Genomic DNA, 12,947 nt, shown 5'->3' with positions numbered 1-12,947 from the left:
TTTTATAAAGTACCACAGTTTAACAGCGTCACCCGCGATTAAAGTTACAGCGGGACGCCGCGTCTCTCTTGCCTCCCCTGAGCCCATTGACTTTTAACTAAAGCATGCGGTGGGTTTGATGGGGGGCAATTGAGAATGAATGGGGGAATGTCACATTAGGGGAGGCAATGCCTCCATCTTGTTATGATTGAATATGATAGGTTCATATGATAAATCCCGTCTCTTGTTTTCCTGCACATTCAAGAATTGGTCTGAATGAACAAAATGATGGTGTTAGGAAGAATAATTACTTTAAAAAGTAGGCCTAAGTAAACAACTCACCCATCACTGATATCACTGCTTTATGTTACATCAAAATCAAACTTGAAACGGAATGAAAACATGATTGCTGCGGGGTTTTTTGTAGTGAGTTATAGCTTGGTGAAATTAAAGCTCAACTTCGTGACCAGTGTTTACCGAGCTTCATGACCGATGATCCGAAAATAAGTTGAATATTAAAAAGAACAGCTGAAAAACATATCAGTTCACAAATCGTATATATAGTTTCAATTGTTACTGCCTTTAGTTTTTGGAATAAAAAAAATGCTTTTGGTATAAATAAATAAAATAAAAATAAAAAAATGATTTTTTACTAGGTTTAAATAAATAAAACATTAATTACATTGTTAATTCAAAAATACAAAATAGAATTGCATTTGTGTTTATTTAGGCAATGAAAAGTAATGTACATAGGCTATTAAAACAGAAAAATGTGACAACATTAAGTGTAACTGGGACATTAATTTTTATTTGATTGATAAAAAAGACAACAACAAAAAACTGAGGACTTTGCGATCTAATTTCAGAACACCTCTACAGGCCTATCTGTAGAATTAATGAAAATAGGCTCATGAATGAAACTATTGTTGTACTCATTCTACAATCTTCTGAGTGATTTTCTTTACTTTGACCAGTAAAACAGCACTTTCTTTTAAACTCGATCAGCTTTCGATTAGCTATGCCTAAATCGATAACGCGTTTAGCTGTTTGCCATTACTTACCGTCGGCTTTAGCAGTGCGCATGCTCTGTTCCACAACTTCTACTAGCCTGAAGTGACCATCCAACATGTCGATGTGGCTTTAATGTGAACTCCTATTGAGTCCAAGTTTGTAAACAGAGAGGTCACTATGGAAATGTTTGCAGTTTTCTTGCTTTGTATGTTCAGCCTCGTTTTGGCAAACCAAGAGGAGCGATTGCCGAATAAATGCGAGGGTAAGAAACAGAAAGTATCCTTTCCCCTTAGGTGTTAAATGTAGAATGACAAAAGAAACTATCATGAAACCATCCTAAAATGTTACACTAGTGCAGAATTAGTCTGTGCACTTATATTTACATGCGAAAAGCGTGCATGTTATATGCAGTCGGGTTGTTTTTCAACTACAGGAGCTATTGCATTATTAATATTTTATGGCATCTGTTTTTTTTATAGTTTGTAAATTACTGACGGTGGAGTTGCAGGATGCTCTAGCAAAAACTGGCCGCTCGAAGGAAGTTCTGGAGCTCGGAGAAGTTTTGGACACTGGCAAGCGCAGGCGCAAAATCAAATACTACACTTCGTAAGTATGACATAGGCTACTATGGCAAGCCGTTTTGACTTTTATTCATTCCCAGGATATTAATTATTGATATCAGCAACTCAATTTTCACTAGATAAAATGCTTTCTTAATGACCGGAATTAGATTTCTACTAATAAATATCTTAATTCTTGATATCAACAATCGTCATTCGCAGAAATGCGAATTCTTGATTTCAAGAATTACATTTCAACTAGTAAAAAGTATAATTATTGATATCTGTAAATCAGGGCTCCAGACTAACTTTTTTCACTTGGAGCACAGTGGCCCCCAACTGAAAATTTTAGGGGCACAACCAGAAATTTTAGGGGCGCACACCATAAATCAACATGCTAACCAAATCTACTAATTTCCACTGTATTACTAATAGGGATCGGTATCGTTAAGGTTTTAATGGTATTACTACTCTTACCGATACTGCTTATCGATCCGGTACTTTAACAGTATTCTTACCGGTTCTTTTTATTATACTTTTTTTTTTTTTATAAAAAAAAAAAAACATAATTAAGAACATAATTAACATGGCTTTATAATCTGAAAAGTAAAATATATATAGCAAAAGAAACCGCAAAGTTTGAACAAAAATATAAAACATCTATTTGTAAATGGACCAGTGTGCAGGCATTCGGAAGGTCTGCTAACATTAATATTACAGTAAAGAACAAACCTACAAAGAAATCTAATAAAGTAATGAAATGTAAAATAACACTGCATAGTTTTCACTGTATAAATTGATAGATTAATGCTTATAAAAGCTAAAGTTATTAATTCAAGAGATGTGAATATTTTCAATTTGCCTTTTGTTCGATTCAAATTAATGGCTCAATCGTCAGTAGGTTTATTAGACGCTGCCCCTTTAAGACCGATCAATGTAGAAATAATATCATATTCTCCTATTTCTCCAAACTATTTACGCCCATTTAAGATATAAACTGTTAAAATAACTACTCTCCAATCCGGTCAATTTGACACCGGCTATTTGTTGTTTATTTGATGGTTTAGACGCGCACACGAAGCCTAAAATATTAAGTGCAAGTCGGTCAATTTCGCAGCACACACACATAAGCCGCCTTGAAGTTGGAAACAGCTAGCCTGGCTCCGCCCTCCTACGTACTTCCGCTCAATTTTCATTTTCCTTCAGTACTATGTACAAATGAAATGTACGAGAGTCTGGTAAAACCAGGCTAGGAAACAGCGTCTCTTGCGCGGATTATTGTGCATTTAATAGCTCTTTATTATCACACACATCCCGCAGCAACAGTAGAGACTGCAGTTTACAACAATCACTGATTCTGACGTTTAGTTTAGGTTTAGGGAGAAATGACAGCGCAGCTGTGAAGGGAAGGATGTCGCGCTCGACGGAACACGGCACGTGTTAAAACTAATAGTTTTACCTCATATCATCTTTTTATAATTCTTGGAAGCCAAAATCGAAAATAAAATTAGATTAATATCACAGCACATCCCTAAAGTTTAAGCAGACTAAACTTCTGTGTAGTTCTCTTGGCCATCCTCACTCATTAAGCTGACTGTGGTGGTGTTGTGTTCGCTGCAGCTCCACGTGAGAGCTCGCTCGCTTTCTCTCTCTCTCTCTCTTCTGGATTGCGAATGGCAAAAATGCATCACGGACAAATGATATAATATTATCTCATATAGAAACGGCTGGCAAAGATAGAATTTGCCAGACATAACGTCTATCAATTATAATTAGTAAGTGTATTTTCTTAATTTCTCCAGTACCGACAGCAGGCAAATTTACTGGTCGCACATGTGCGACTGGATGTAAAATTCAGTCGCACACTCTCAAATTTTAGTCGCAAAATGCGACCATTTAGTCGCACTCTGGAGCCCTGTATTCACCATAAGCTGCGTTTCAAATTCAATTATTAATATCAAGAATTTATTTTTTACTAGTTGAAATTCCAGTTTCATATTTCAGAAATACCATTCTTACTAGTACAAATATTTTTTTATATCAAGTATTACATGGTTACTAGTGCAAATATCTGTTCTTTATGTCAACAATTGAATTGCTACTAGTAAAATTTGTAATTTTTAAAAATCAGTAATTCGATTGTCACAAGTGACAATGTTAATTTCTGATATCATGAATATGATTGTTACTAGTAAGAAAGCCATTTTAGATCTGAAATTACTCTCCTAATTTTTAATATCAGAAATCAATTTTAAAATATCAGAAATTATAAATGTAACTTGTTGAAATACGTTTACAGATATTAAGAATTAACATTTCAAATAGTGAAATTACTAAATTATTGATATCAAGAATTTATATTGTTACTAGTTACCACATAATTATTGATATTAAAAATGATGTATTGTATTTCTTATATGTGTTCTTGGAATTTCAACTAAGAATTCAAATCTTGGTATCAACAATTAAATTTGAATGGCAGCCTATGGTGACATTTATCTAGTGATAATACAATCACAGATATTAAGAATTATAGTTTTTACTATGGTTGAAATTTAATTCTTATATGAAGAATTTGTATTTCTTGATGACGTCATTGTTGATATCAAGAATGAACATTTTCACTAGTGAAAATTGAGTTGTTAATATCCTGGGAATGAATAAAAGTCAAAACGGCTTGCCATATCCACTCTGTACCTGTGAGCAAACTGCCAGAGAGAGAGAGAGAGAGAGAGAGAGAGAGAGAGAGAGAGAGAGAGCGGAAGAAAGAGAGAGAACCCTGAAGTTTAGGAAAAAATTTAAATCTATTGATGTTCTCCCTCCTGTTGCCATTATTACGATTTATTTGTTTCCAGAGAGACACGACTCACTGAGGCCATGGACAACATCTGTGAAAGAATTCTGCAGTATAAAGTCCATGCTGAGAGACCAGGAAGCCTTCGCTATGCCAAAGTATTAAGCTCACCTTGGCACCATTTCCCCAGTCCTCAATTGCATAAAATTCTGTCAATTCTCATTTAAAGAGAAACTATGAAAGTGTGGCTCTTTGTTTGCAGACTAATGATGGTTGATTTTCGACTGCTGTGTTTGTCAGGGCACAAGTCAAACCATGAACACACTTAAGAACCTGGTGGATAAGGGAGTGAAGGTAGAACTGGGTGTCCCTTACGAACTGTGGGATGAACCATCAGTGGAGGTGGCGGACATGAAGAGACAGGTAATACACATTCACACACAAAGAAAGAGCTGTAGGTGATGTAGTTTTCATGCGCCGCTGCAGCCATGGTACGGCCGCGAAGATCCGCGACTATTACGCAGGAATGAGAAAGTAGTTCCTAGCCATATAGGTGTAGAAAATCGCAACTTTTAATTTTCAGTTGGTCTTAGCACACGATGTTACTGTAGAAGAGTCAAGTTTTAAATAGGAAAAATATTGAAAGTGTCTTTGGTCATTTTTTGAATGAGATGCTAATGGACTGATCAGAATCAATGATGTATGCTAAGCTATGCTAAAAGTGCTACTGCCAGATACAAAGATCGGCTGAATGGATTCAAAAACGGTAAAACTCAACTATTTAACTCTAGGGGAGTTGTAAAATGAGCCTATTTTAAAAAAAAGTGGAGAGTTCCTTTCATTTCGTTGACAAATAGTTTTCGTCATAATTTTCGTCAACAACCTTTTTCCACGGACGAAAACGAGATGATAACTAAATGAAAACCAGTTTTGGATGACAAAAACTATGACGAAAATCTACTGTAATTTCCATCAGCAAATAAAAACAAGATGAAAATGTTAGGGAGAGACGATTAGGGAAGAGATCCAGTCAGAACTGATGTCCTGTGTAACCGATGCGCACATGTGAATTGTAACGTGCGGATCTAACCATCCAAAACTGTTGCTCGTTCTACACGCTCACGCAACAGTGCTTCGGAGCAGCTCAATCAATGATGAATAGCGCATTTATGCCAGGTAATTATTTATGAACTAATGGTGAGGAATAATGACAATGTTTACTTTACCCTGTTTATATGATATGTTTTAGACGGTTGTAACAAAGCATATTTTATCTCCCTCATCTGAACTTGAATGAACAGCTGTAACTACAATATTAAGGCGTAGACATTTCAAAATAAGAGTTACTGTGTAGTTCGAGCTTAAAAGTCACGCATTATATATACGTTTTTGGTTACACAATAAACTGTATTTAATTTAATGCCCATTTAATTCATAGTATCCGGGTTATAAATTAAAGTTATGAAGATTTTTAATGGTCTTAGTTAACTATTATAACTTATAATAGTTAACTAAAACCATTAAAAATCATTACTTGAAATTAAATAAATGTTAACTGAAATTAAAAAAATAAATAAACTTAAACTTATTTGTAGCTTTAGCTGAACCTGATATAGTAACTAAAACAGAAATACATTATAAAAACAAACAAAAATGTGAATTGGGCTCTCTTTCGTGTGTTTTTGCGCTTGAACGGACCAAAAACACACAATAAACCCGTCTCCGGCGTGATGCCTTCGATCTTTCGAATATTGCACTTTAATAATTGTTTCATCAATACGGCATAAAACTAGACTAAAAATAAAAACAATTCAGGTGTCTAAAATATCACTAAAACTCAATGGCATTTTATCAAAAGACTGACTAAATCAAAATTTGCAGTCAAAATTAACACTGAACAAAATTTAGTGTTTTGCTTTTAGATTTATTATAAAAATAAAATGGATAGGGGTGCTCCGATCGATCTGCAACCGATCTCGATCGGTCAATCATCGTTTTGGGATGATTGATCGGCGGTCTCCAAAAAGGCCGATCTCATGAACCGATCGCATGCTGACGACATAAAACCCGCACCTGCCGTGAGAGCGAGGGCATGATATGCAGCGACACCGTCTCATTCTCTTTCCAGCGCGGGTAAAATAATTATAATGCTGAAGGTGAGGTACAATTCATATTTCTATATTAAATAACTTACGCAGTCATTTGAAAACGTTCTGTGGGACGTAACTTAAGTTCACCAACAGCGCGAGTGAATCACCGCGTGCGCGCGCTCTCTTTCAAAATGCTCAAATGGCTTCACATCAGCGTATCGCATCTGCTCTAAAATCGAGCTGCACAGTTGACACAGGATTTGCCACTTTGCACAATCGAGGCAGTGTCGCATCGTCACTAAAGTTTATCATTTGCATTTATTTTTAAGTCTTGCCAGTGTTCAAACCGCACTCACGCGCACGGTCTGGAGAGACACACACACACACACACACACACACACACACACACACACACACACACACACACACACACACACACACACACACACACACACACACACACACACAGGCCATCTCACAAAAAGCTTGCGAGTACAAATTGCGCTGAAATGGTCAGATACACACAAATGTATGTACTAAATGACCGTCTTGACGAGTGTGCACGTAAACCCCGTCGTGACTCGCGAGTGAACGTTTGTGCAGCTGCATGTAACCGCATTCGCTCTTAAAGTGACAGCTGTCGAATAAACTGCTGCTGTCTCTAAATTTCTCTTTGTCTTGTGTTGTTTGATGAACCTTTATGACACTCACTGCTCTTGAATGACTAACTTTTGCAACCTTAAGTGTAAGGATTAAACTAATTTAATGTATTCAGGGAAGACCAATATTAATTTACATTTGATTTCTTATTAAATGTCTTTAGTATTTCTTACCTCAATACTAATGTTAGACCTACCTGAAAAATTGTTTTTAAAAACACAAATGCACTGCATGATCAAATATTTAGGTGAGATAATTATATACATTTATTATATACATTTATTTGGGAAAGATGGCCTACAGTAGCCTTAAGTTATCTAATTTTCTAAAATAAACACTTGGTGGTTCTTCAAGATCTTGACTCAGTTAATTTAGAGTTAGTTTCATTTCTACAAATGGTGCAAGATTGTAGATAAAAGATTGCCATTCTGTGATCGGCAATCGGCAGATCATGATCTTGGTGATCGGACCCAAAAATGCTGATCGGAGCATCTCTAAAAATGGATATTATAAAAATGATCCCTCTGAAGTATAGCGAGAGTAGGAAAAGTCACAAAGTCTCATGCCATTTAGATGAGAGGAATTTCATAAAAATATAAATAAATAAGCTCAGATTTTACGATGGATAGTCTTGAATTGCTCCTGCATCATGTTATGTGAACTGCATTTATGACAAAGAACTACACAGATGCAGATATCATAACAATCTATCAATAAATGCACATACGTTGTTCTGTGCTTCTGACACTGGCGCTGCGCTGCTACGGTTTGAAGAACAAGCCGAATAACGCAGACTAAAATACAAGGAGGAGCCTAAGCCTGCTGCCGGTTTCATACGAGTTTTACAGGGGACTGAGGAGATCATGAATTAGTGTAAATATTATGACAATTATCGCACATTTTTAGGGGGGCTGGGTGAACATTTAGGGGGCTAAAGCCCTCCTACAGTGAGCCTAGTGACACCTGATTGAAGTTATTAAAAATTAGGTTTTAGTGGTAGTGATGAGCCTGACGTTGTCATACTCAGATTCGAGTCAGAATATGAGATACTGCTCCATTAGGCTGTGATTATGGGGTGTGTTTCAACCGAACCAGGAAAGAAAATGCCTCTGCACTCAATTGGATAGACCTACAACCAATCAGAGCAACGGAGTAAGTGACGTGTTGAGTGACGCATAGTGGTCAACAGACGCTGGAAGAAGTAGTAGAAGAAGAAGACGAGTGTAAACGATCTTTGCTGGTGTTGTGAAAAGAATTTAAGGAGACACAGAGCACTTACCAACACGATCATCATCTTTGAGAGAAATAAAGGTGAATACATATACCAACAAGTTCTCCGTTTAGTAAACAAATTCAACCCAAGCACTCTTTGGTGACGTGAATGATTACGTTACTGTTGATCATCTGTCCATCATCGTATAAAGCCCGCCCCTGACAATTTGATTGGTCCGAACAGCTCTGGTTCGAGCATAGTTGCTCCACAACGGATCAAGTCCAGACCGAACTTCCCGACCTCAAATGTTGTGGGCGAGGCTAAGTTTGGCTGGCATTCAGGCTAGGTAGTTATAACGCATAGATCTGGATATCCAAATCAAAATTCATTTTGGGTCAGTATGTTGTCTTTTTATGTTTTGTATTACAGTGTGAGACCATGTTAGAAGAGCATGAAGAGGTTGTGGAGAACTGGTACTTTCATCATCAAGACGAGAAACTTGAACGATTCTTCTGTGCAACCCATGTCCTCAGAGACTCGGACCAAGGTAGTACATACCCAACCCAAACACACACTTACACACACATCAAGCCGCCTCATTTTCCATCTCTTTCAGAGTGCCTGAATGAGGTATGGAAAGGTGACTTGGGAATGAAGCGATCTAAAGAAGAGAGTGAGGGAGAGGATGGAAGACAGACGCACGACGCAGGAGAACTGTGAAAGCAGAGTCATAATGGTTGATGAATGCATGCAACCTGGATGACGTATTTGCACAAAGCTACATGGGAACCAAGGAAACGTCAAAGAAAGCATTTTCTCAAGCGTTAAGATTAACGAAAATGAACTGTCAGTGTTCAACATTTTATAAATCATGGGGTGTGAAGTCCTTGGTGTTTTACCTCTTTGTCCATGCAGATATTTTAATGTCTATTTTTATGCTGTGTTATAGAATGTGCCTTTTATTGTTTACTGTCTTGTGTGTTAGAGCAAATACAACACTAACACTCTTTACTGATAGACCAGACTGGGAACTGTATTAGTATTTATCGTTACAGAATAACTATGCACAAACCATGGGTTCATGATTTTTGTATTTTGGGATACTTTTAAAATATTGTTTTCTCCTGATGTAATATGCACAGTATTTTTTAAATGATGCATTGTTGATATAATTCATGTGTGTGTCTTAATTTGTTGACGAAGTCCTACAAGGTCTTCAGGTTTTTGGACTCTTCATTCTCCAGTCTTTTCAAGATGAAAAATAATCCTATTCTATATCAATTGGATATACAGCTCCAGTGGCGCAATCGGTTAGCGCGCGGTACTTATACAGCAGTACAAAGCAGAGCAATGCCGAGGTTGTGAGTTCGAGCCTCACCTGGAGCAGTTTTAAAATGGATATGTCCACTAGTCATCATGACTTCGATGTATAAGTCGAGTTTTAAATAATCAAAACCGAGTTTTCCGGGTTGCATTTCAAAAAGAAATAAACGCTATTGTCCAGTTACCAGAAAACTCTTATTTATAACTGAAGGGATATTATTAATAAGGGTTTTTAAATTAAGGGATTTGATGCAATTGTCTCCAGATTCTCACGGTTGGGTTTTGTGTCCCTTGCTTTGAATTAAAGAGCCTTTAAGTGGGAAGTTAATAATTTAAAAATGTCAGAAACTGTCCTCAGACCAGAAAAATTATGCTAACTATATATTTAATTGTGTAAGCAATTAAGTTGCAGGGTGCATTTAGAGCAAAATGCTATTCTTCTGATGTTCTATTAAATTGTAACTAATATTTAAACAACAACATTTTTTAAAAATTATTTATGATAAATTATATGAAAAATTATCCATTATTGTTGACCCCAATTGGCTGAAGCTATATGATGTGCATGAACTGTCACCTAGTGGTTACATTTGAATTCATGCTTCTAGGTCTGAGCAGTAGCATTATGTAAAACACACATAAAATTAAAAAAAACGAGTTCAATACAACACTTACCCTTAATTAGTAGGTTACTTACGATTAAGCATGGGTTTTAGGAAAGATACAGTTGCGACCAAAAAGGGACTTAAACTTATTAGACACCACAAGGGGGCAGTAGAGCTCCAGCCATAACACATAAACTAAGAAACAAATTGTCCATTCATAAACTGGTCCAGATGATAAACTGTCCGTGTGAATAAACCAATAACTGATGCCGTTGCGTTGCGTGGTGAGAGTGGGTTACGTTCACATTTCAAGCTTTAGAAATACGCTTTCAATTCTATTGTTGTTATTATGAGATGCTCAGATTGCGTAGTGATGCGCATCTGAAGCTCCAGTGGCGCAATCGGTTAGCGCGCGGTACTTATACAGCAGTACAAAGCAGAGCAATGCCGAGGTTGTGAGTTCGAGCCTCACCTGGAGCAGTTTTAGGCCTAAAGCCGTTCTGTGTCCAGTTAAATAACACAGGATATTGTGTCTACATCTCTTCAGGGGTTCAGTCTTATGAAGTGTTCTACTTGTGTGTCGCAAGAGGTCAGTTTTATATCAGTCGCCAGTGAGCTGGTTATGCTGAACAATTAAGATTTAATAGCAGTCAAATGTATTTACATAAAAAACACTGGTTGCTGATTTATGATTTATTACCATAAATTGACAAATAATATCATGTTGAATATATTCGAGTTACTTTTACAAATTAAGGCTCCAGCTGACTACACTTCTTTCTTTTTGCTTTAAAGGTGAACTATGTAGGATTTTGGCAGTAAAATATGCAGAAACCACTAGGCCAGTGTTATATATTTTGTTCAGTTGAGTACTTAGAATATCCCAAATGTTTTCAACTATTTGTAATTCGTGAGAAAATTGCTATTTTAACCAAGGAACCGGGACGTGTGAGCTATGCGTGTGAGGGAGTCGCCTGTCGATTGCGTCATATCTGCGTCACCCTCGGTCTCCGGTTTTATTCAGTGAAACACTTTACTCTCACTGCAGTGTGAACAAGTGTCATAGCAGCCGCCGAGCGAACGTCATAACTTCCTTTTCAACACACTCAGATATATCTAATACGATAAACAGAGTTGCGTTACCTCATATACTCATGACTGGAAAAGAGGAAGTGACGCCGGCAACCGTGTCATAATAAAAGTCCCGCCAGCGACTATGCCGCGACAATCGCTCCTGCGGTTCCTCAGCTCCACAACACTCGCTCCTGCTCTGCTTCAGACTACAGTAACGTAAATAATCTCATCCATCAACATGATTTCTGCCCGAGTCCTATCCTGACTGTTTCCCACCGGCTGTGAGGTGAAGACCACATGTCCCGAGAATCTGCGCTCAAACGTGGCGTCATCAAACTACGCCTTTGTTTTGAACAGGCGACCTCTAGTGGACGGAAAAGTTACATAGTGTAGGTTTAACAGAGACAGACATCTCAAATCCTCCATCCATCATCAATCCTTCAAAAATGTGTTTTTGTCTTACCCCAGTTCACTATGTTAAGTCTATTATAAGTGTTTATATTTTAGACCATAGACCGTGAAAAAATATGGACGACGCGACTTCCCTCTCTTCCGCAGAAAAAAGTGAAGCCGTTGGAGGTTTGAATATGGCGCTGACATCTAGTGCAGATTTGGGACCTCGGGACCGGAGTCTGTGCGGTAAAGAGCAGGAAGTAGAGCCGCAATATCAAAAGCCTGCCCACACTCTCGCAGATGCAGAACAATCATTATGTCGGTGTGAACTAAACAGATATGGAAATGTAGAAATTAAAGCTAAAGCTCCAATCTCCTCCCGAAAATCCAGAAAAAAGTCAGTTAGTGCCTCAGTGACAACTTCACTCAGAGAAGCCGTCAATCTCAGCTGTCAATCATGACGTCACCCCCCCCCCCCCCTGTTTTTTATAGCATCAAATAACTAACTAAAACTAAACTTATTTAAAAAACGAACACTTGAAAAGAAATCAGCATGATAAAATTGCCTAAAATGACAGTAACCAACTTTAGGAAGAAAACATTTTAAATTGTAATTTGATTGTTTCGTTTGTCTCGCGCCCATTAGAATACATGGGGGTTATGAGCTATACTGGGACCAACCACCTGGGGGCGATCAAGGCGCTTTGGCTTCAGTTTTTAACACAAATGCGACAGGCTTGTTTTAGACCTGTCATGATGGTTTTCGCTGGAAATCGCATACATGCGTCACACGCCTGTGCGTTCCTCATCATAATAGAGAGAATCATCGTGTACTAAGACCGACGGATAATGAAAAGTTGCGATTTTCTAGACCGATAGTCTCTCATTCCTGCGTAATGATCAATGAACTTTGCTGCTGTACCATGGGTGCAGCGGCGCAGTGATATTACGCAGCGCAACTTTTCATTTTCCGTCGGTCTTAGTACACGATGTAACTATACACATTACAACATGTAAATAGGAAAATGTTGGTGTTATTTAGTCACTTATTGAGCAGTAGGCTAGCTGGAGCCGTTTACCTCCAGTCTTTGTGCTAAGCTAGGCTAGCTGGAGCTGTTTACCTCCAGTCTTTGTGCTAAGCTAGGCTAGCTGGAGCCGTTTACCTCCAGTCTTTGTGCTAAGCTAGGCTAGCTGGAGCTGTTTACCTCCAGTCTTTGTGCTAAGCTAGGCTAGCTGGAGCCGTTT

General features: G+C 37.8%; 1 protein-coding gene across 1 annotated transcript; it reads left to right on the top strand.

Annotated features, from left to right (window-relative positions):
- Positions 1-1,053: 1,053 nt before the first annotated feature.
- Positions 1,054-9,477, top strand: cnpy4 (canopy FGF signaling regulator 4). The gene is made up of 6 exons (XM_079838151.1): positions 1,054-1,252; positions 1,470-1,596; positions 4,406-4,502; positions 4,645-4,767; positions 8,737-8,854; positions 8,924-9,477. The coding sequence occupies exons 1-6, from the start codon at positions 1,168-1,170 to the stop codon at positions 9,025-9,027; spliced, it is 654 nt and encodes a 217-aa protein (XP_079694277.1). The 5' UTR covers positions 1,054-1,167; the 3' UTR covers positions 9,028-9,477.
- The last annotated feature ends 3,470 nt before the right edge of the window (positions 9,478-12,947 follow it).

The sequence above is a fragment of the Gobio gobio genome (genome assembly GCF_949357685.1).
Source record: "Gobio gobio genome assembly, chromosome: 2".
Taxonomy (NCBI): Eukaryota; Metazoa; Chordata; class Actinopteri; order Cypriniformes; family Gobionidae; genus Gobio; species Gobio gobio.
Note: the sequence above shows the minus strand (reverse complement) of the source record. Positions and strands in the feature narration are given on the sequence as shown.